This window comes from Gigantopelta aegis, chromosome 10 (assembly GCF_016097555.1).
Source record: "Gigantopelta aegis isolate Gae_Host chromosome 10, Gae_host_genome, whole genome shotgun sequence".
NCBI lineage: Eukaryota > Metazoa > Mollusca > Gastropoda > Neomphalida > Peltospiridae > Gigantopelta > Gigantopelta aegis.
Window position 1 is genome coordinate 89,927,427 of NC_054708.1, and position 25,517 is coordinate 89,952,943.

General features: G+C 37.7%; 1 protein-coding gene across 1 annotated transcript in view; it reads left to right on the forward strand.

The window, feature by feature from the left end:
• Positions 1–25,517, forward strand: part of LOC121383902 (polycystic kidney disease protein 1-like 2) — a 188,321-nt gene that overhangs the window by 32,524 nt on the left and 130,280 nt on the right. Inside the window, exon 8 of the mRNA XM_041514000.1 lies at positions 14,464–14,548. Coding sequence (XP_041369934.1) covers positions 14,464–14,548 — 85 coding nt within the window. The remainder of the gene's footprint in view (positions 1–14,463; positions 14,549–25,517) is intronic.

Here is a 25,517-nt window from a genome sequence, read left to right on the forward strand (position 1 = left end):
CTGAGTTTACAGAATGTCATACATGAAAAATTAACTATACTAAAACGCAAAAGAAACGCAGGTTCTCATTAAATTGGATATAAAATATTAAAAAAACAAAACGAAATGAAGATTTCAACATTTATTTTGGAGCTACACCAATTCGGCACACATTGGTGTTGGAAATTTTTGATTGAATTCCTTTTTGGCTATTGTTTCATGTCATAAAGTAGGGTGGGGGTCCATGTTAAAAATGTGAAAGAGACGACCTGTAGCATTGTCAAAGTCAGTATCGTGTGTGACCACCCTGGGCATTCAAACAGGCAGTGCAACGTCTCCTCATTGAGTTGACAAGCCGTTGAAAGAATGCCTGAGGGAGTGAGTTCCATTCATGGACCAATGCTGCCTCCAGCGCCTGCATATTCTGAGGTTGTCCGCGAGCCTGAAGGCGACGTCCGATTTCATCCCAGACGTGTTCGATAGGCGCCATGTCCGAGATAAGGCTGGCCACGGCAACGTTGGGATGTTGTGCTGAGCCAGCAACGCCTGTGTTGCCCTGGCAGTGTGCGGCCTGGCATTGTCTTGCTGCAGCAAGCGCACACGTGGGTGAGCAGCAAAGAAGGGAACGACGTGATTGTTGATGACGTCATTTTGGTACACGGCGGCATTAACGCGTTGTCTGAACACATGAAGTTGTGTTCTGTGGTTGAATGAGAACCCACCCCACACCATCACATTACCCCCGCCCCATCGGTCGGCCTGCAGAACGCAGCAGTCGGAGTAACGTTCATGTCGACGTCGCCATACTCGGATTCGGCCATCAGCGTTGGAAAGATTGTAACGGCTCTCATCAGTAAACAGAACTTGTTGCCACTGGCCACGTCGCCATCTTTGATGTTGTTGCGCCCACTGTTGACGTTGTTGGCGGTGCCGAGGGGTCAATATTGGTCCCACATAAGGACGGCGGTTACGGAGTCCTGCTGCCCTCAGACGGCGTCGGACTGTATCGGCGGACACTGGACCACGTGGACCACGCACCTGGTGAGCGGTGTTAGCTGCTGGCAGCATCCGATTCCTAAGGTGGGTCACCCGGATGTACCGGTCTAGGGCTGCGGTTCTCACCCTCGGGCGGGCGGTGCGTGGTCGATCGTTCACAGATCCAGTGATTTGGTGACGTTGAGAAAGGCGTGCGATTGTCGAAACATGACATCCCAATTGTCTGGCTACAGCAGTACGGGTCTGTCCGGCTTGCAACATCCCGATGGCCATCCCTCGCTGGAGTTGCGTCAGTCGCGGCATTTTTAAAATGTGATTCTGTTGTCTGTCACTACTCAAATTGAATTTATGCGATTAAATCCAGGTGTGTAGGCTTTATAAGCATTTCAATGAGTGTGTTTGCACTGGATTCATGATACGGATGATCCAGCACGTGCAAACAACGTGTTTTGAGAATTCGTGACGTCACACAGGTAATGAAATTGACACGCAGGTGGGACTGTGGTGTGGGTGTGTGCCATGTCCTTTAACACAGTTGAGGTTCAATTCCACCAAAGATACTGCTTTACAAAGTGCAATTCTTTCGCATTTTCAGGACCTGCGTTTCTTTTGCGTTTTAGTATATGTTAATGGAAACTAAACCCACTATTGGCACGTTATTTTTAATATAAAAATAAATTGCTATTAAAATCTTAGTTCAGGTTGCCTATATATAATACCATATTTAAGAGCAGTTGTATGAAAAAAGAAATTATTGAAATGTTTACAGTATGAATTATAGGCCAAAACCAACTTTTCTTCAGTGCTAACTTTGATTCAAACTCCATTCATTGTGAGCTTGCATGGTCGAGTGATGGTTAATTAATCAAACAGTATAGTTTAAATAAAATGACAAAATCATAATATTTTTTATTATGCACTGAATATGTGCTATAGGGTGTATACTACCAAATCAAATCCCATAGGCGACAATAGTAACATGTGTGGCTAAAACTCCTACCTGCAGCGTATCAATCGACATACATGTAATCATCATGAATATAAATACCACCACCCCTCACCCTTAAAGTGAATAAGAAAAAATTGGGGGCAAGCTGCTCATTTCTGAGATAACAGGTATATAGCACCTATGACTACCCAAGTTCCACACAAAATTTTAGTACTTTTTTTTTACAGGTACCCCATACATGTCTCAAGCACAAGGCTACTTGACACAGTGGTACTAGATGAAATTGCATACACACTCACATACACACTCACATTTATAACCAATCACAGGACTTGTGGTGTTCACTTCTCTATCAAAAGTTGGGTGCACCTCAAACTTTGACCCAGCCGGAAGTTATTTGGTTTAGTACTACCTAAATGTTCACCACAATTAAAATTTAGAAACTAATAAATTACAATTTTCTTTGTTTTTCTCTAACCACTACAGTTAGGGACTGCTGGAACTTAGTTACATTGTCACTGGTAAATGTTCACCACCACTGGAATGCAGAAACTAATGAATGACAATTAGGGTCTACTGGAACTTAGTTACATTGTCACTGGTAAATGTTCACCACCACCAGAATGCAGAAACTAATGAATGACAATTAGGGTCTACTGGAACTTAGTTACATTGTCACTGGTAAATGTTCACCACCACTGGAATGCAGAAACTAATGAATGACAATTAGGGACTACTGGAACTTAGTTACTTTATCACTGGTAAATGTTCACCACCACTGGAATGCAGAAACTAATGAATGACAATTAGGGTCTACTGGAACTTAGTTACATTGTCACTGGTAAATGTTCACCACCATCAGAATGCAGAAACTAATGAATGACAATTAGGGACTACTGGAACTTAGTTACATTGTCACTGGTAAATGTTCACCACCACTGGAATGCAGAAACTAATGAATGACAATTAGGGTCTACTGGAACTTAGTTACATTATCACTGGTAAATGTTCACCACCATCAGAATGCAGAAACTAATGAATGACAATTAGGGACTACTGGAACTTAGTTACTTTATCACTGGTAAATGTTCACCACCACTGGAATGCAGAAACTAATGAATGACAATTAGGGTCTACTGGAACTTAGTTACATTGTCACTGGTAAATGTTCACCACCACTGGAATGCAGAAACTAATGAATGACAATTAGGGTCTACTGGAACTTAGTTACATTGTCACTGGTAAATGTTCACCACCATCAGAATGCAGAAACTAATGAATGACAATTAGGGACTACTGGAACTTAGTTACATTGTCACTGGTAAATGTTCACCACCACTGGAATGCAGAAACTAATGAATGACAATTAGGGTCTATTGGAACTTAGTTACATTATCACTGGTAAATGTTCACCACCACCGGAATGCAGAAACTAACGAATGACAATTAGGGTCTACTGGAACTTAGTTACATTGTCACTGGTAAATGTTCACCACCACTGGAATGCAGAAACTAATGAATGACAATTAGGGACTACTGGAACTTAGTTACATTGTCACTGGTAAATGTTCACCACCATCAGAATGCAGAAACTAATGAATGACAATTAGGGACTACTGGAACTTAGTTACATTATCACTGGTAAATGTTCACCACCATCAGAATGCAGAAACTAATGAATGACAATTAGGGACTACTGGAACTTAGTTACATTGTCACTGGTAAATGTTCACCACCATCAGAATGCAGAAACTAATGAATGACAATTAGGGACTACTGGAACTTAGTTACATTGTCACTGGTAAATGTTCACCACCACTGGAATGCAGAAACTAATGAATGACAATTAGGGACTACTGGAACTTAGTTACATTATCACTGGTAAATGTTCACCACCACTGGAATGCAGAAACTAATGAATGACAATTAGGGACTATTGGAACTTAGTTACATTGTCACTGGTAAATGTTCACCACCACTGGAATGCAGAAACTAATGAATGACAATTAGGGACTATTGGAACTTAGTTACATTGTCACTGGTAAATGTTCACCACCACTGGAATGCAGAAACTAATGAATGACAATTAGGGTCTACTGGAACTTAGTTACATTGTCACTGGTAAATGTTCACCACCACTGGAATGCAGAAACTAATGAATGACAATTAGGGTCTATTGGAACTTAGTTACATTGTCACTGGTAAATGTTCACCACCACTGGAATGCAGAAACTAATGAATGACAATTAGGGTCTATTGGAACTTAGTTACATTGTCACTGGTAAATGTTCACCACCACCAGAATGCAGAAACTAATGAATGACAATTAGGGTCTACTGGAACTTAGTTACATTGTCACTGGTAAATGTTCACCACCACTGGAATGCAGAAACTAATGAATGACAATTAGGGACTATTGGAACTTAGTTACATTGTCACTTGTAAATGTTCACCACCACTGGAATGCAGAAACTAATGAATGACAATTAGGGTCTACTGGAACTTAGTTACATTGTCACTGGTAAATGTTCACCACCACTGGAATGCAGAAACTAATGAATGACAATTAGGGACTACTGGAACTTAGTTACATTGTCACTGGTAAATGTTCACCACCACTGGAATGCAGAAACTAATGAATGACAATTAGGGTCTACTGGAACTTAGTTACATTGTCACTGGTAAATGTTCACCACCACTGGAATGCAGAAACTAATGAATGACAATTAGGGACTACTGGAACTTAGTTACATTGTCACTGGTAAATGTTCACCACCATCAGAATGCAGAAACTAATGAATGACAATTAGGGACTACTGGAACTTAGTTACTTTATCACTGGTAAATGTTCACCACCACTGGAATGCAGAAACTAATGAATGACAATTAGGGACTACTGGAACTTAGTTACATTGTCACTGGTAAATGTTCACCACCATCAGAATGCAGAAACTAATGAATGACAATTAGGGTCTACTGGAACTTAGTTACATTGTCACTGGTAAATGTTCACCACCATCAGAATGCAGAAACTAATGAATGACAATTAGGGTCTACGGGAACTTAGTTACATTGTCACTGGTAAATGTTCACCACCACTGGAATGCAGAAACTAATGAATGACAATTAGGGACTATTGGAACTTAGTTACATTGTCACTGGTAAATGTTCACCACCACTGGAATGCAGAAACTAATGAATGACAATTAGGGTCTACTGGAACTTAGTTACATTGTCACTGGTAAATGTTCACCACCACTGGAATGCAGAAACTAATGAATGACAATTAGGGTCTATTGGAACTTAGTTACATTGTCACTGGTAAATGTTCACCACCACCAGAATGCAGAAACTAATGAATGACAATTAGGGTCTACTGGAACTTAGTTACATTGTCACTGGTAAATGTTCACCACCACTGGAATGCAGAAACTAATGAATGACAATTAGGGACTATTGGAACTTAGTTACATTGTCACTTGTAAATGTTCACCACCACTGGAATGCAGAAACTAATGAATGACAATTAGGGTCTACTGGAACTTAGTTACATTGTCACTGGTAAATGTTCACCACCACTGGAATGCAGAAACTAATGAATGACAATTAGGGACTACTGGAACTTAGTTACATTGTCACTGGTAAATGTTCACCACCACTGGAATGCAGAAACTAATGAATGACAATTAGGGTCTACTGGAACTTAGTTACATTGTCACTGGTAAATGTTCACCACCACTGGAATGCAGAAACTAATGAATGACAATTAGGGACTACTGGAACTTAGTTACATTGTCACTGGTAAATGTTCACCACCATCAGAATGCAGAAACTAATGAATGACAATTAGGGACTACTGGAACTTAGTTACTTTATCACTGGTAAATGTTCACCACCACTGGAATGCAGAAACTAATGAATGACAATTAGGGACTACTGGAACTTAGTTACATTGTCACTGGTAAATGTTCACCACCATCAGAATGCAGAAACTAATGAATGACAATTAGGGTCTACTGGAACTTAGTTACATTGTCACTGGTAAATGTTCACCACCATCAGAATGCAGAAACTAATGAATGACAATTAGGGTCTACGGGAACTTAGTTACATTGTCACTGGTAAATGTTCACCACCACTGGAATGCAGAAACTAATGAATGACAATTAGGGACTATTGGAACTTAGTTACATTGTCACTGGTAAATGTTCACCACCACTGGAATGCAGAAACTAATGAATGACAATTAGGGTCTACTGGAACTTAGTTACATTGTCACTGGTAAATGTTCACCACCACTGGAATGCAGAAACTAATGAATGACAATTAGGGTCTATTGGAACTTAGTTACATTGTCACTGGTAAATGTTCACCACCACCAGAATGCAGAAACTAATGAATGACAATTAGGGTCTATTGGAACTTAGTTACATTGTCACTGGTAAATGTTCACCACCACTGGAATGCAGAAACTAATGAATGACAATTAGGGACTATTGGAACTTAGTTACATTGTCACTTGTAAATGTTCACCACCACTGGAATGCAGAAACTAATGAATGACAATTAGGGTCTACTGGAACTTAGTTACATTGTCACTGGTAAATGTTCACCACCACTGGAATGCAGAAACTAATGAATGACAATTAGGGACTACTGGAACTTAGTTACATTGTCACTGGTAAATGTTCACCACCACTGGAATGCAGAAACTAATGAATGACAATTAGGGTCTACTGGAACTTAGTTACATTGTCACTGGTAAATGTTCACCACCACTGGAATGCAGAAACTAATGAATGACAATTAGGGACTACTGGAACTTAGTTACATTGTCACTGGTAAATGTTCACCACCATCAGAATGCAGAAACTAATGAATGACAATTAGGGACTACTGGAACTTAGTTACTTTATCACTGGTAAATGTTCACCACCACTGGAATGCAGAAACTAATGAATGACAATTAGGGACTACTGGAACTTAGTTACATTGTCACTGGTAAATGTTCACCACCATCAGAATGCAGAAACTAATGAATGACAATTAGGGTCTACTGGAACTTAGTTACATTGTCACTGGTAAATGTTCACCACCATCAGAATGCAGAAACTAATGAATGACAATTAGGGTCTACGGGAACTTAGTTACATTGTCACTGGTAAATGTTCACCACCACTGGAATGCAGAAACTAATGAATGACAATTAGGGACTATTGGAACTTAGTTACATTGTCACTGGTAAATGTTCACCACCACTGGAATGCAGAAACTAATGAATGACAATTAGGGTCTACTGGAACTTAGTTACATTGTCACTGGTAAATGTTCACCACCACTGGAATGCAGAAACTAATGAATGACAATTAGGGTCTATTGGAACTTAGTTACATTGTCACTGGTAAATGTTCACCACCACTGGAATGCAGAAACTAATGAATGACAATTAGGGTCTATTGGAACTTAGTTACATTGTCACTGGTAAATGTTCACCACCACCAGAATGCAGAAACTAATGAATGACAATTAGGGTCTACTGGAACTTAGTTACATTGTCACTGGTAAATGTTCACCACCACTGGAATGCAGAAACTAATGAATGACAATTAGGGACTATTGGAACTTAGTTACATTGTCACTTGTAAATGTTCACCACCACTGGAATGCAGAAACTAATGAATGACAATTAGGGTCTACTGGAACTTAGTTACATTGTCACTGGTAAATGTTCACCACCACTGGAATGCAGAAACTAATGAATGACAATTAGGGACTACTGGAACTTAGTTACATTGTCACTGGTAAATGTTCACCACCACTGGAATGCAGAAACTAATGAATGACAATTAGGGTCTACTGGAACTTAGTTACATTGTCACTGGTAAATGTTCACCACCACTGGAATGCAGAAACTAATGAATGACAATTAGGGACTACTGGAACTTAGTTACATTGTCACTGGTAAATGTTCACCACCATCAGAATGCAGAAACTAATGAATGACAATTAGGGACTACTGGAACTTAGTTACTTTATCACTGGTAAATGTTCACCACCACTGGAATGCAGAAACTAATGAATGACAATTAGGGACTACTGGAACTTAGTTACATTGTCACTGGTAAATGTTCACCACCATCAGAATGCAGAAACTAATGAATGACAATTAGGGTCTACTGGAACTTAGTTACATTGTCACTGGTAAATGTTCACCACCATCAGAATGCAGAAACTAATGAATGACAATTAGGGTCTACGGGAACTTAGTTACATTGTCACTGGTAAATGTTCACCACCATCAGAATTCAGAAACTAATGAATGACAATTAGGGTCTACTGGAACTTAGTTACATTGTCACTGGTAAATGTTCACCATCACCAGAATGCAGAAACTAATGAATGACAATTAGGGTCTACTGGAACTTAGTTACATTGTCACTGGTAAATGTTCACCACCACTGGAATGCAGAAACTAATGAATGACAATTAGGGACTACTGGAACTTAGTTACATTGTCACTGGTAAATGTTCACCACCATCAGAATGCAGAAACTAATGAATGACAATTAGGGTCTGCTGGAACTTAGTTACATTATCACTGGTAAATGTTCACCGCCACTGGAATGCAGAAACTAATGAATGACAATTAGGGTCTACTGGAACTTAGTTACATTGTCACTGGTAAATGTTCACCACCACTGGAATGCAGAAACTAATGAATGACAATTAGGGTCTACTGGAACTTAGTTACATTGTCACTGGTAAATGTTCACCACCACTGGAATGCAGAAACTAATGAATGACAATTAGGGTCTACTGGAACTTAGTTACATTGTCACTGGTAAATGTTCACCACCACTGGAATGCAGAAACTAATGAATGACAATTAGGGACTACTGGAACTTAGTTACATTGTCACTGGTAAATGTTCACCACCATCAGAATGCAGAAACTAATGAATGACAATTAGGGACTACTGGAACTTAGTTACATTGTCACTGGTAAATGTTCACCACCACTGGAATGCAGAAACTAATGAATGACAATTAGGGTCTGCTGGAACTTAGTTACATTGTCACTGGTAAATGTTCACCACCACTGGAATGCAGAAACTAATGAATGACAATTAGGGTCTACTGGAACTTAGTTACATTGTCACTGGTAAATGTTCACCACCCTCAGAATGCAGAAACTAATGAATGACAATTAGGGTCTGCTGGAACTTAGTTACATTATCACTGGTAAATGTTCACCACCATCAGAATTCAGAAACTAATGAATGACAATTAGGGTCTACTGGAACTTAGTTACATTGTCACTGGTAAATGTTCACCACCCTCAGAATGCAGAAACTAATGAATGACAATTAGGGTCTACTGGAACTTAGTTACATTGTCACTGGTAAATGTTCACCACCACCGGAATGCAGAAACTAATGAATGACAATTAGGGTCTACTGGAACTTAGTTACATTGTCACTGGTAAATGTTCACCACCACTGGAATGCAGAAACTAATGAATGACAATTAGGGTCTACTGGAACTTAGTTACATTGTCACTGGTAAATGTTCACCACCACTGGAATGCAGAAACTAATGAATGACAATTAGGGACTACTGGAATTTAGTTACACCACAATTAAAATATAGAAACTAATAAATTACAATTGTATTTGTTTTTCTCTAAACACTACAATGTTGCAGTCAAATGTTTATAGTATTTTATTTGCTTTCTGATATGGCATTCACCTTCCTTAACACTCAAACACTTGAACTTAGTTTCTCAAATATTATATTATGCTATCTTCCACGTCATTTCAAATCAAGGATGGATTTTTTACCTCTGTCAACCACTGACCCACAGCTGGCTGTGTTATGTATTGTCACGGATGGATTTTTTACCTGTCTCAACCAGTGACCCACAGCTGGCTGTGTTATGTATTGTCACGGATGGATTTTTTACCTGTCTCAACCAGTGACCCACAGCTGGTTGTGTTATGTATTGTCAAGGATGGGTTTTTTACCTGTCTCAACCAGTGACCCACAGCTGGCTGTGTTATGTATTGTCTCGGATGGATTTTTTACCTGTCTCGACCAGTGTGTATTGGAAAGTGCATATAAATGTTCCTTTGTTGCTTTTTCAGTAGGAGTAGTCTATGTGGTGTCAGTGAGGTTCCTCTGTCAGTTAACCAAGTGTTACTATGTATAAACACTGAGAGACATAAATAACGCATTGTGTATTTTACTGATACTTACTTACATCAATTCTCTGTCAAATAACCAAATGTTAAAATGTTACTATGTATAAACACTGAGAGACATAAATAACGCATTGTGTATTTTACTGATATTTTCTTCCATCAATTCTCTGTCAAATAACCAAATGTTAAAATGTTACTATGTATAAACACCGAGAGACATAAATAACGCATTGTGTATTTTACTGATATTTTCTTACATCAATGAGGTTTCTCTGTCAATTAACCAAATGTTAAAACGTTACTATGTATAAACACTGAGAGACATAAATAACGAAATGTGCATTTTACTGATATTTTCTTCCATCAATTCTCTGTCAAATAACCAAATGTTAAAATGTTACTATGTATAAACACTGAGAGACATAAATAACGCATTGTGTATTTTACTGATATTTTCTTACATCAATTCTCTGTAAATTAACCAAATGTTAAAATGTTACTACATGTATGTATAAACACTGAGAGACATAAATAACGCATTGTGTATTTTACTGATACTTTCTTACATCAATTCTCTGTAAATTAACCAATTAATGTTAAAATGTTACTATGTATAAACACTGAGAGACATAAATAACGCATTGTGTATTTTACTGATACTTTCTTACATCAATTCTCTGTAAATTAACCAATTAATGTTAAAATGTTAATATGTATAAACACTGAGAGACATAAATAACGCAATGTGTATTTTACTGATACTTTCTTACATCAATTCTCTGTAAATTAACCAATTAATGTTAAAATGTTACTATGTATAAACACTGAGAGACATAAATAAAGCAATGTGTATTTTACTGATACTTACTTACATCAATTCTCTGTAAATTAACCAACTGTTAAAATGTTAATATGTATAAACACTGAGAGACATAAATAAAGCAATGTGTATTTTACTGATACTTACTTACATCAATTCTCTGTAAATTAACCAATTAATGTTAAAATGTTACTATGTATAAACACTGAGAGACATAAATAAAGCAATGTGTATTTTACTGATACTTACTTACATCAATTCTCTGTAAATTAACCAACTGTTAAAATGTTAATATGTATAAACACTGAGAGACATAAATAAAGCAATGTGTATTTTACTGATACTTACTTACATCAATTCTCTGTAAATTAACCAACTGTTAAAATGTCAATATGTATAAACACTGAGAGACATAAATAACGCAATGTGTATTTTACTGATATTTTCTTACATCAAAGTGGCATTGTGCCCACAGTTGACGTTGATGTCGATGAAATTGTGTCAAAATTGGTCCAACATATGGGTGCCCTCCGTGGAGGTGGGCGGTTCGCAGCCGATTTCAGGACATCATGTTTTCAAACTATTACGTGTCCACAGATCATAAATTGCCCGTCGACTGCAATCCAACGCCCTTGCAACGTCAGCTACTGATGTTGTTGCGTGCAACATGCCAACGACACATTCACGCTTCACAGTTGTGAGGCGTGGCATCAAAACAGATCATGACAAATATTGTTTTAATGTGTTTTTCGTTGTGTCACACTACTGTGAACAACTAACGATGAAAACATGTGTGCTACTGTAGTCAAGTGACCATGCAGTGGCACATGCAAAACCACTTTTGCCTCAGTGGTGCTGTGCACGTGCTATGGATCGGGTCACGTGGGCTGTGATGGGCTTCAAATGTGTCGACATTGCCATTACAATATTTATTCCTGAAAAAACACCTGCTTTCAACACTCACTGATTTTATTCAAATTTTAGATTGTGAAGTGTTTAATTTGACTCAGTATATATTGTTGAGTAACACCAATGCCAAAAACGTAACACAATGTGTAACACCAATGACATTTAAAAAACTAAAAACACTATTATTCTTGAGACTACCACAACTTGTTAGCAAATGTAATTCAGGCACGGCAGAAGCAATTAAACATGGGGGGGGGGGGGGGGGGCGACCGAGAACGAGGGCACAAAAGCAGCACAGTTTCTAGGTGGTTCGGGGGTATGCTCCCCCGTAATAGTTTGAAAACATGATGTCCTGAAATGCAATTTCCTGCATTCTACATGTACAAGTAAAATTCATCTCTCCCTAAAGATTTACTGCCTGTAATTAATATTTCCTTAAATCTGTTTTGTTTGTTTGTTTGTTTTTTCAGCCTATTTCTATTAAAGGTCTACTGGAATAATTGTGTGTTTCTGGTACCATATTGATAAAAGTTAGATGTGGCCGGTCAGACAGTTTAAAAAATATACTAACTTCAGATACTGAATTTTAATTTTTGTTTTTTAATATTAAGTTAAAGATCCATTCATTCATTTATGTAGTTATTTTCGTGCTTATATTAAGGCTCAAAATCTGTTTTACTGTATACTTTGTATTGCACATAATAAGTAAAAACGGTTAATTCTACTTTTGCTTTCACGTAAGCACTGCAAAATTCTACGCTAAATGTTCGAAATGTTTCTGAAAATGAGGTGGCCTTATACATATGTAACATGTTTCTAATGTTTTCAGTACAGACAGTAAACAGCAAATCAAACAAGTTATGTCACCATTCAAGATATAAATAATACGAAATACGTAATTTTTCAAAAGAGTTGGTCTTTTTTCCTTTCAACTAAAAAACTATTTTAATGCAAAAATGTTCAATATTTTTTTAAAATATAAAATTTAAATAGCTTTTATTCTAATATTTGACTACAACTTCGTAATACATTTTTGGTATCATTTCAATTTTCCTTTATCATAAAGTTAACTTTCAACACTTGAACAGGAAAGGGTGGTAGTTTCTAACTGCGTTTTCATTTTTCAAAGAAACAATGGATGAACAATTGCTTTAATATTTTTTTAAAGGAAAAATTCAGTTTATAAGTCCAGAGTTCCGGTCCAGTCCGCATTTTACCAACACCCGTCACTAACACTTGATATAATGTAATGTTCATACCAGTGAATAGATTGTAAAATATCAATTTTCTAATGAATTGATTCTTAATTAACAGAATTTATACTCAAAATTATTTACAATTGTTACAAATGGATTATATGTCTGCTATTCACTACAGTCAAAGCACATAAATGTAGCATACCTTTTGCAGATCGAATCTATTAACTGAAAACAAATTCCAACAATAGGGGGCATAAAAGTAATAAAAATTAAATGATTTGGCCGTATTGATATGGCATGTGTGAGATCATGTGACGCACACCAAATGTTAATTCATCTTCTCCATTTTAAGTCAATTTCTACAAGTCTTGAGTGCACCCGATATCGGTAATTTTAAGGAATAAACAAAAATGACTTTGTAAAAATAATGGTTTTAAGGGTTTGTAAAGTTTTGTATTTAGATGCTTATTCGTAACTTTGTTGTTAATGGAAATGTTCACAAACTGTGAAGAAAAATCAGAGGAATGAACAACAAGTAGACGACAACAAATTGGATGTTGAATGTGTGAACCGTGAACATGAAAACAAACCGAATGGAGTTGGAAGCATAACGTAGTTAGGGACGTTGACAATATACTCTTTATATTCCAACAAAACATTTATTTTACCCAAAGTCCCTTTAATTTCCAAATCAATTGCAAAAATATGCTTTAGCGAGGGAAACGGCATCTAATTAAAATGCATTGTCATTGGTGTTACTCATTACCTGGTAACACCAATGACAGGTAACACCAATGACAAACTGAGAACATAATTAATTAATGCTCTCGAAAGAAACAGCTGAAAAAACTGAAAAAGTACATGTTGTAGCAGACATACAATGTCTATAATAACATACAAAACATTTCTTAAAATTATTAATCATTACATAAATATGATAGTAGCATTATCTGTGAATAATATTTTGACAACACATTCATTACATTTAAATATAACCACTCACAATTGTTCATATGTCTGCTGTTTTTGACAAATCAGTTTGATGGCCGATATCTACTGGTGAATCTAGAGAGCATCCAGTTTCTTTTGTTTTCTCATAAGTATATACAGTAACACCAATAACATAAAACTTCAGGGACAAGCTTATATTGCCCACCATCTTTTGAATACAGAAAATATTTACAAGATTCCTTCTTTGGTAAGTCAGCCATCAGTACATATTACATTAAAGTTAGTCAGTGCTATGTCTTCTGTTATATATTTTAACAGTGCATGTTATGTATAGTGTTGTGTTAGGGACAGGTAACACCAATGATTTCTTTGACTAATCCTGTGTTATTTGCAGCATATTTCAGGTTCAGAACCCTGCATCCAGATTCTAACTCTGTGTCTTTGTGATACTGCTTTTCAGGTTCAGACCCCAAAGGATGATAAAAGGACATTTCTAGAATGTTTGAATGATGTTTCTAAGGAAGCTGTTCAAGAGAAACCACCAGGTACAAGTAGGAATGAGCTAACAAAACAGGTGGAAGGTATTTGTCTCAGCCAGAAAAACTAAGGTTAAAATTTTAAGAGAGGAAATTTAGGGAAAAGTGAAACAGTAATTCAGGAATATTAATACAAAATAGATCTATCTCTCTAGTTTTCCAGAACATTACCAGCAAAACATTTCCAGAATTCTATCAGTTTATAGAACAGTATTGTAATACAAACCATTTGAAACTAATCATCAAGTGAAGACAAAACATGCATGGTGAGTCTCTTTTGTTCACTTTACATGGGACAGCAGTAGTAAGGTATAAATACTAAATGCATGGTGAGTCTCTTTTGTTCACTTTACAGTGGGACAGCAGTAGTAAGGTATAAAGACTAAACTCATGGCGAGTCTCTTTTGTTCACTTTATCATGGGACAGCAGTAGTAAGGTATAAAGACTAAACTCATGGCGAGTCTCTTTTGTTCACTTTATCATGGGACAGCAGTAGTAAGGTATAAAGACTAAACTCATGGTGAGTCTCTTTTGTTCACTTTATCATGGGACAGCAGTAGTAAGGTATAAATACTAAACGCATGGTGAGTCTCTTTTGTTCACTTTACATGGGACAGCAGTAGTAAGGTATAAATACTAAACGCATGGTGAGTCTCTTTTGTTCACTTTGTTTTGGGACAGCAGTAGTAAGGTATAAAGACTAAATGCATGGCGAGTCTCTTTTGTTCACTTTACATGGGACAGCAGTAGTAAGGTATAAAGACTAAACTCATGGCGAGTCTCTTTTGTTCACTTTGTTTTGGGACAGCAGTAGTAAGGTATAAAGACTAAATGCATGGTGAGTCTCTTTTGTTCACTTTGTTTTGGGACAGCAGTGGAAGGTATAAAGACTAAACTCATGGTGAGTCTCTTTTGTTCACTTTACATGGGACAGCAGTAGTAAGGTATAAAGACTAAACTCATGGTGAGTCTCTTTTGTTCACTTTACAGTGGGACAGCAGTAGTAAGGTATAAAGACTAAACGCATGGTGAGTCTCTTTTGTTCACTTTATCATGGGACAGCAGTAGTAAGGTATAAAGACTAAACTCATGGCGAGTCTCTTTTGTTCACTTTATCATGGGAGAGCAGTAGTAAGGTATAAAGACTAAACTCATGGTGAGTCTCTTTTGTTCACTTTACAGTGGGACAGCAGTAGTAAGGTATAAAGACTAAACGCATGGCGAGTCTCTTTTGTTCACTTTGTTTTGGGACAGCAGTAGTAAGGTATAAATACTAAACGCATGGTGAGTCTCTTTTGTTCACTTTATCATGGGACAGCAGTAGTAAGGTATAAAGACTAAACGCATGGCGAGTCTCTTTTGTTCACTTTATCATGGGACAGCAGTAGTAAGGTATAAAGACTAAACTCATGGCGAGTCTCTTTTGTTCACTTTGTTTTGGGACAGCAGTAGTAAGGTATAAAGACTAAATGCATGGTGAGTCTCTTTTGTTCACTTTGTTTTGGGACAGCAGTGGAAGGTATAAAGACTAAACTCATGGTGAGTCTCTTTTGTTCACTTTACATGGGACAGCAGTAGTAAGGTATAAAGACTAAACTCATGGCGAGTCTCTTTTGTTCACTTTGTTTTGGGACAGCAGTAGTAAGGTATAAAGACTAAACTCATGGCGAGTCTCTTTTGTTCACTTTGTTTTGGGACAGCAGTAGTAAGGTATAAAGACTAAACTCATGGCGAGTCTCTTTTGTTCACTTTGTTTTGGGACAGCAGTAGTAAGGTATAAAGACTAAACTCATGGCGAGTCTCTTTTGTTCACTTTGTTTTGGGACAGCAGTAGTAAGGTATAAAGACTAAACTCATGGCGAGTCTCTTTTGTTCACTTTGTTTTGGGACAGCAGTAGTAAGGTATAAAGACTAAATGCATGGTGAGTCTCTTTTGTTCACTTTGTTTTGGGACAGCAGTGGAAGGTATAAAGACTAAACTCATGGTGAGTCTCTTTTGTTCACTTTACATGGGACAGCAGTAGTAAGGTATAAAGACTAAACTCATGGTGAGTCTCTTTTGTTCACTTTACATGGGACAGCAGTAGTAAGGTATAAAGACTAAACTCATGGCGAGTCTCTTTTGTTCACTTTGTTTTGGGACAGCAGTAGTAAGATATAAAGACTAAACGCATGGTGAGTCTCTTTTGTTCACTTTGTTTTGGGACAGCAGTAGTAAGGTATAAATACTAAACGCATGGTGAGTCTCTTTTGTTCACTTTATCATGGGACAGCAGTAGTAAGGTATAAAGACTAAACGCATGGCGAGTCTCTTTTGTTCACTTTATCATGGGACAGCAGTAGTAAGGTATAAAGACTAAACTCATGGCGAGTCTCTTTTGTTCACTTTGTTTTGGGACAGCAGTAGTAAGGTATAAAGACTAAATGCATGGTGAGTCTCTTTTGTTCACTTTGTTTTGGGACAGCAGTGGAAGGTATAAAGACTAAACTCATGGTGAGTCTCTTTTGTTCACTTTACATGGGACAGCAGTAGTAAGGTATAAAGACTAAACTCATGGTGAGTCTCTTTTGTTCACTTTACATGGGACAGCAGTAGTAAGGTATAAAGACTAAACTCATGGTGAGTCTCTTTTGTTCACTTTACATGGGACAGCAGTAGTAAGGTATAAAGACTAAACTCATGGCGAGTCTCTTTTGTTCACTTTGTTTTGGGACAGCAGTAGTAAGGTATAAAGACTAAACTCATGGCGAGTCTCTTTTGTTCACTTTGTTTTGGGACAGCAGTAGTAAGGTATAAAGACTAAACTCATGGCGAGTCTCTTTTGTTCACTTTGTTTTGGGACAGCAGTAGTAAGGTATAAAGACTAAACTCATGGCGAGTCTCTTTTGTTCACTTTGTTTTGGGACAGCAGTAGTAAGGTATAAAGACTAAATGCATGGTGAGTCTCTTTTGTTCACTTTGTTTTGGGACAGCAGTGGAAGGTATAAAGACTAAACTCATGGTGAGTCTCTTTTGTTCACTTTACATGGGACAGCAGTAGTAAGGTATAAAGACTAAACTCATGGTGAGTCTCTTTTGTTCACTTTACATGGGACAGCAGTAGTAAGGTATAAAGACTAAACTCATGGTGAGTCTCTTTTGTTCACTTTACATGGGACAGCAGTAGTAAGGTATAAAGACTAAACTCATGGTGAGTCTCTTTTGTTCACTTTACCATGGGACAGCAGTAGTAAGGTATAAAGACTAAAGTCATGGTGAGTCTCTTTTGTTCACTTTACTATGGGACAGCAGTGGAAGGTATAAAGACTAAACTCATGGTGAGTCTCTTTTGTTCACTTTACATGGGACAGCAGTAGTAAGGTATAAAGACTAAACTCATGGCGAGTCTCTTTTGTTCACTTTGTTTTGGGACAGCAGTAGTAAGGTATAAAGACTAAACTCATGGCGAGTCTCTTTTGTTCACTTTGTTTTGGGACAGCAGTAGTAAGGTATAAAGACTAAACTCATGGCGAGTCTCTTTTGTTCACTTTGTTTTGGGACAGCAGTAGTAAGGTATAAAGACTAAATGCATGGTGAGTCTCTTTTGTTCACTTTGTTTTGGGACAGCAGTGGAAGGTATAAAGACTAAACTCATGGTGAGTCTCTTTTGTTCACTTTACATGGGACAGCAGTAGTAAGGTATAAAGACTAAACTCATGGTGAGTCTCTTTTGTTCACTTTACATGGGACAGCAGTAGTAAGGTATAAATACTAAACGCATGGTGAGTCTCTTTTGTTCACTTTACAGTGGGACAGCAGTAGTAAGGTATAAAGACTAAACGCATGGTGAGTCTCTTTTGTTCACTTTATCATGGGACAGCAGTAGTAAGGTATAAAGACTAAACTCATGGCGAGTCTCTTTTGTTGACTTTATCATGGGACAGCAGTAGTAAGGTATAAAGACTAAACTCATGGTGAGTCTCTTTTGTTCACTTTACAGTGGGACAGCAGTAGTAAGGTATAAAGACTAAACTCATGGCGAGTCTCTTTTGTTCACTTTACAGTGGGACAGCAGTAGTAAGGTATAAAGACTAAACGCATGGTGAGTCTCTTTTGTTCACTTTATCATGGGACAGCAGTAGTAAGGTATAAAGACTAAACTCATGGCGAGTCTCTTTTGTTCACTTTATCATGGGACAGCAGTAGTAAGGTATAAAGACTAAACTCATGGCGAGTCTCTTTTGTTCACTTTATCATGGGACAGCAGTAGTAAGGTATAAAGACTAAACTCATGGTGAGTCTCTTTTGTTCACTTTATCATGGGACAGCAGTAGTAAGGTATAAAGACTAAACGCATGGTGAGTCTCTTTTGTTCACTTTATCATGGGACAGCAGTAGTAAGGTATAAAGACTAAACTCATGGTGAGTCTCTTTTGTTCACTTTATCATGGGACAGCAGTAGTAAGGTATAAAGACTAAACGCATGGTGAGTCTCTTTTGTTCACTTTACATGGGACAGCAGTAGTAAGGTATAAAGACTAAACTCATGGCGAGTCTCTTTTGTTCACTTTGTTTTGGGACAGCAGTAGTAAGGTATAAAGACTAAACTCATGGCGAGTCTCTTTTGTTCACTTTGTTTTGGGACAGCAGTAGTAAGGTATAAAGACTAAATGCATGGTGAGTCTCTTTTGTTCACTTTGTTTTGGGACAGCAGTGGAAGGTATAAAGACTAAACTCATGGTGAGTCTCTTTTGTTCACTTTACATGGGACAGCAGTAGTAAGGTATAAAGACTAAACTCATGGCGAGTCTCTTTTGTTCACTTTGTTTTGGGACAGCAGTAGTAAGATATAAAGACTAAACGCATGGTGAGTCTCTTTTGTTCACTTTACATGGGACAGCAGTAGTAAGGTATAAAGACTAAACGCATGGTGAGTCTCTTTGTTCACTTTATCATGGGACAGCAGTAGTAAGGTATAAATACTAAACGCATGGTGAGTCTCTTTTGTTCACTTTACATGGGACAGCAGTAGTAAGGTATAAATACTAAACGCATGGCGAGTCTCTTTTGTTCACTTTACATGGGACAGCAGTAGTAAGGTATAAATACTAAACGCATGGTGAGTCTCTTTTGTTCACTTTGTTTTGGGACAGCAGTGGAAGGTATAAAGACTAAACTCATGGTGAGTCTCTTTTGTTCACTTTACATGGGACAGCAGTAGTAAGGTATAAAGACTAAACTCATGGTGAGTCTCTTTTGTTCACTTTACATGGGACAGCAGTAGTAAGGTATAAAGACTAAACTCATGGCGAGTCTCTTTTGTTCACTTTGTTTTGGGACAGCAGTAGTAAGGTATAAAGACTAAACTCATGGCGAGTCTCTTTTGTTCACTTTGTTTTGGGACAGCAGTAGTAAGGTATAAAGACTAAACTCATGGCGAGTCTCTTTTGTTCACTTTGTTTTGGGACAGCAGTAGTAAGGTATAAAGACTAAACTCATGGCGAGTCTCTTTTGTTCACTTTGTTTTGGGACAGCAGTAGTAAGGTATAAAGACTAAATGCATGGTGAGTCTCTTTTGTTCACTTTGTTTTGGGACAGCAGTGGAAGGTATAAAGACTAAACTCATGGTGAGTCTCTTTTGTTCACTTTACATGGGACAGCAGTAGTAAGGTATAAAGACTAAACTCATGGTGAGTCTCTTTTGTTCACTTTACATGGGACAGCAGTAGTAAGGTATAAAGACTAAACTCATGGTGAGTCTCTTTTGTTCACTTTACCATGGGACAGCAGTAGTAAGGTATAAAGACTAAAGTCATGGTGAGTCTCTTTTGTTCACTTTACTATGGGACAGCAGTGGAAGGTATAAAGACTAAACTCATGGTGAGTCTCTTTTGTTCACTTTACATGGGACAGCAGTAGTAAGGTATAAAGACTAAACTCATGGCGAGTCTCTTTTGTTCACTTTGTTTTGGGACAGCAGTAGTAAGGTATAAAGACTAAACTCATGGCGAGTCTCTTTTGTTCACTTTGTTTTGGGACAGCAGTAGTAAGGTATAAAGACTAAACTCATGGCGAGTCTCTTTTGTTCACTTTGTTTTGGGACAGCAGTAGTAAGGTATAAAGACTAAATGCATGGTGAGTCTCTTTTGTTCACTTTGTTTTGGGACAGCAGTGGAAGGTATAAAGACTAAACTCATGGTGAGTCTCTTTTGTTCACTTTACATGGGACAGCAGTAGTAAGGTATAAAGACTAAACTCATGGTGAGTCTCTTTTGTTCACTTTACATGGGACAGCAGTAGTAAGGTATAAATACTAAACGCATGGTGAGTCTCTTTTGTTCACTTTATCATGGGACAGCAGTAGTAAGGTATAAAGACTAAACTCATGGCGAGTCTCTTTTGTTCACTTTATCATGGGACAGCAGTAGTAAGGTATAAAGACTAAACTCATGGTGAGTCTCTTTTGTTCACTTTACAGTGGGACAGCAGTAGTAAGGTATAAAGACTAAACGCATGGCGAGTCTCTTTTGTTCACTTTATCATGGGACAGCAGTAGTAAGGTATAAAGACTAAACTCATGGCGAGTCTCTTTTGTTCACTTTACAGTGGGACAGCAGTAGTAAGGTATAAAGACTAAACGCATGGTGAGTCTCTTTTGTTCACTTTATCATGGGACAGCAGTAGTAAGGTATAAAGACTAAACTCATGGCGAGTCTCTTTTGTTCACTTTATCATGGGACAGCAGTAGTAAGGTATAAAGACTAAACTCATGGCGAGTCTCTTTTGTTCACTTTATCATGGGACAGCAGTAGTAAGGTATAAAGACTAAACTCATGGTGAGTCTCTTTTGTTCACTTTATCATGGGACAGCAGTAGTAAGGTATAAAGACTAAACGCATGGTGAGTCTCTTTTGTTCACTTTATCATGGGACAGCAGTAGTAAGGTATAAAGACTAAACTCATGGTGAGTCTCTTTTGTTCACTTTATCATGGGACAGCAGTAGTAAGGTATAAAGACTAAACGCATGGTGAGTCTCTTTTGTTCACTTTACATGGGACAGCAGTAGTAAGGTATAAAGACTAAACTCATGGCGAGTCTCTTTTGTTCACTTTGTTTTGGGACAGCAGTAGTAAGGTATAAAGACTAAACGCATGGTGAGTCTCTTTTGTTCACTTTGTTTTGGGACAGCAGTAGTAAGGTATAAAGACTAAACGCATGGTGAGTCTCTTTTGTTCACTTTGTTTTGGGACAGCAGTAGTAAGGTATAAAGACTAAACTCATGGCGAGTCTCTTTTGTTCACTTTGTTTTGGGACAGCAGTAGTAAGGTATAAAGACTAAATGCATGGTGAGTCTCTTTTGTTCACTTTGTTTTGGGACAGCAGTGGAAGGTATAAAGACTAAACTCATGGTGAGTCTCTTTTGTTCACTTTACATGGGACAGCAGTAGTAAGGTATAAAGACTAAACTCATGGCGAGTCTCTTTTGTTCACTTTGTTTTTGGACAGCAGTAGTAAGATATAAAGACTAAACGCATGGTGAGTCTCTTTTGTTCACTTTACATGGGACAGCAGTAGTAAGGTATAAAGACTAAACGCATGGTGAGTCTCTTTGTTCACTTTATCATGGGACAGCAGTAGTAAGGTATAAATACTAAACGCATGGTGAGTCTCTTTTGTTCACTTTACATGGGACAGCAGTAGTAAGGTATAAATACTAAACGCATGGCGAGTCTCTTTTGTTCACTTTACATGGGACAGCAGTAGTAAGATATAAAGACTAAACTCATGGCGAGTCTCTTTTGTTCACTTTACAGTGGGACAGCAGTAGTAAGATATAAAGACTAAACTCATGGTGAGTCTCTTTTGTTCACTTTACATGGGACAGCAGTAGTAAGGTATAAATACTAAACGCATGGCGAGTCTCTTTTGTTCACTTTACATGGGACAGCAGTAGTAAGATATAAAGACTAAACTCATGGCGAGTCTCTTTTGTTCACTTTACATGGGACAGCAGTAGTAAGGTATAAAGACTAAACGCATGGTGAGTCTCTTTTGTTCACTTTATCATGGGACAGCAGTAGTAAGGTATAAAGACTAAACTCATGGCGAGTCTCTTTTGTTCACTTTATCATGGGACAGCAGTAGTAAGATATAAAGACTAAACTCATTGTGAGTCTCTTTTGTTCACTTTACAGTGGGACAGCAGTAGTAAGATATAAAGACTAAACTCATGGTGAGTCTCTTTTGTTCACTTTATCATGGGACAGCAGTAGTAAGGTATAAAGACTAAACGCATGGCGAGTCTCTTTTGTTCACTTTATCATGGGACAGCAGTAGTAAGGTATAAAGACTAAATGCATGGCGAGTCTCTTTTGTTCACTTTAACATGGGACAGCAGTATAGAAAGGTATAAAGACTAAACACATGATGAGTCTCTTTTGTTCACTTTACCATGGGACAGCAGTAGTAAGGTATAAAGACTAAACTCAGTTTAGCTAGATGACTGGCGTAGAATTAGAATTAGTTTTTGTGATATCTTGCATGATGTCAAAAGCAGCTAGACATTGTGACACTCTTGTTTTGCTTTCATATACAATGATATAAATATCTAATCATAATTCTTTCATATAATATATATTACATTTAAAAAAACACAACTTAAATTTATAAAAAAAAATTCTGCCGTTATGAAAACTAGATACATGACATAAAAGACATCTGCTTAGTATACATGTAGAACTAACAATTATGTTGAGCAGGGCTAAAAATTTGCGTGAATCTCCGAATCCAAGATGGTATTTTTGGTATTTATATGCTTGGACCTTAAATATGGAAATTCCTGATGGGCCTACACTTCTTTTCTGGTATGATAGCTTTTCCTTGACCACCTGTTGAATACATAATTAATATGTACATATATACAATATAGACACTTTGGTCACTAACAATTTACCTTTACCCGATAGAAAAGGTTGAAATATGATAAGAATAAAAATAATCAGTTAGTAGATACAATGTTTTCATAACAAATAAACAGTGGTTTTCAAATACATGTTTTACTTACTTGACATTTTCCATACTTTCCATTGCCTAGACATGTACGAGTTTTTGACAACAAAAAGATAACAGAGTTCTGCTTCTGAAAGAATAAAAAAGTGAAAATCGCTAAAACTGTACATACAAGGTTTTCTTAGTTCAGCGACGATATGTTTTATTACAACGTAAGGCAATAATAAAGGAAAGAAAATGCAACAAAATGGTGAGATTGTCTCTACATGTTATAGTGATAACTGGATTTAACCGTAGCAGTAGTGAGTACAGTTATGCATTAACATGTAACAATGTTCAGTGAATGTACTGAAGCCATTAACTATGCTACTTAAGTTATTTGAAAAGACCAGTGTAATTGCTGTATACTATTTGAATCATTCTATATGAACACATCTTGATCATGTGAATTGTTCATCACGGTAAGACAACATGGCATGTTAATGTTTGAGTAAAGAGAGTCAGCTGGCACATTCTCTCTCACAGAAGCAGAGGCCTGAAGTGCAGCCTTCTTTCACCTGCAGTGCTTTCTGCAACCACTTCTTGCAGCCACAAGAGATCAGCTCATGACAGGATTTTGATACTTGTGGCAACGTTGTCCAGTGGGGCTCATACATTCCTTCTGTCTTCACCCACCTCCAGTCAGTTGGTGATGGCAACACAGGGTCTGGTAGCAGTGTACTCCCCCAGATGTGACCAGCCTGGTAGACTGCTCTCTTGACATGGTCCACCAGAGCAGCTCGGGTAGGCGGGATTTGTCGCTTCCATCTTTCGTGGTCCACCTTGGTGCAGGTTCTGTCAAAAAGAAGTATGACAAACCTCTCAATTATGTTCATTGCATCATCTGGAATCTCCATTGGTTCATTTGCCAGCATCAGTAACGCATCTGTCAGTTCAGGCAGTGACTTCCATGTTGACCATGCTGTCTTCTTTCCATGTCCAGCAAAACTCGATACAGTGTCGCAACCTGTCAAAGCATGGAACATTGGAACAGCACATGACATCTCTGGTCCGAGGCTCACAGCTATTTGGTGGGCTGCCAGGTAGCAAAAGCTCTTGCTATTTCCGAATGCTAGCCACAGTTCACATCCAGCTGGTAGTTGATTTATGGCAAACACAGCCAAGACTACAACATTAGTGTCAACAGTGTGAAAGAGCATCTGGTGGTGGCCATGCTGTGCAGTGTGTTATACATGCAGGAGCATATGACTATCAGCTTCTTCATTGTTGCATGGGGTTAGGATGTGGAGATCATGCAGTAGCTGTGTGCTGAGCACTCCCTTCCCATCATAGAAGACAACTTCCTTGTCTTCCTCATAGAACGCCTGAAGGAGAACCTTGGACAGGCAACTGAATAGTTCTGTCTTGTTGCTGTCAACCCGCAGAAAGTTCTGCCAGTTTCCTGGTATGGCAGCTTTCTAAACCACACAACTCCTTACAACCTGTTTTTATTTATTAACTTCCAATAAAATTCCTTCACACACACACACACACACTGATATGTTTTCTGCCATTAACATCCTATAAAATCCCTTCACAGACTCATTGATATGTTTTTACTCATTAACATCCTATAAAATTCCTTTACAGATTCACTGATGTGTTTTCACTCATTAACATCCTACAAGAATCCTTCACAGACTCATTGATATGTTTTCACTCATTAACATCCTATAGAATTCTTTCACAGACACACTGTTGTGTTTTCACTCATTAACATCCTATAAAATTCCTTCACAGACACACTGATGTGTTTTCACTCATTAACATGCTATAAAATTCCTTCACAGACTCACTGATAGGTTTTCACATCATTAACATTAACAACTGTTTGCGATAAATTATATATGCCATATACTAGAATAAACAACAACACATTCATATTTTGGTTTGGGTAATAGACCATAGTTTTATTTATACATGCTCGTACCTAATGTCGTGAAAGATG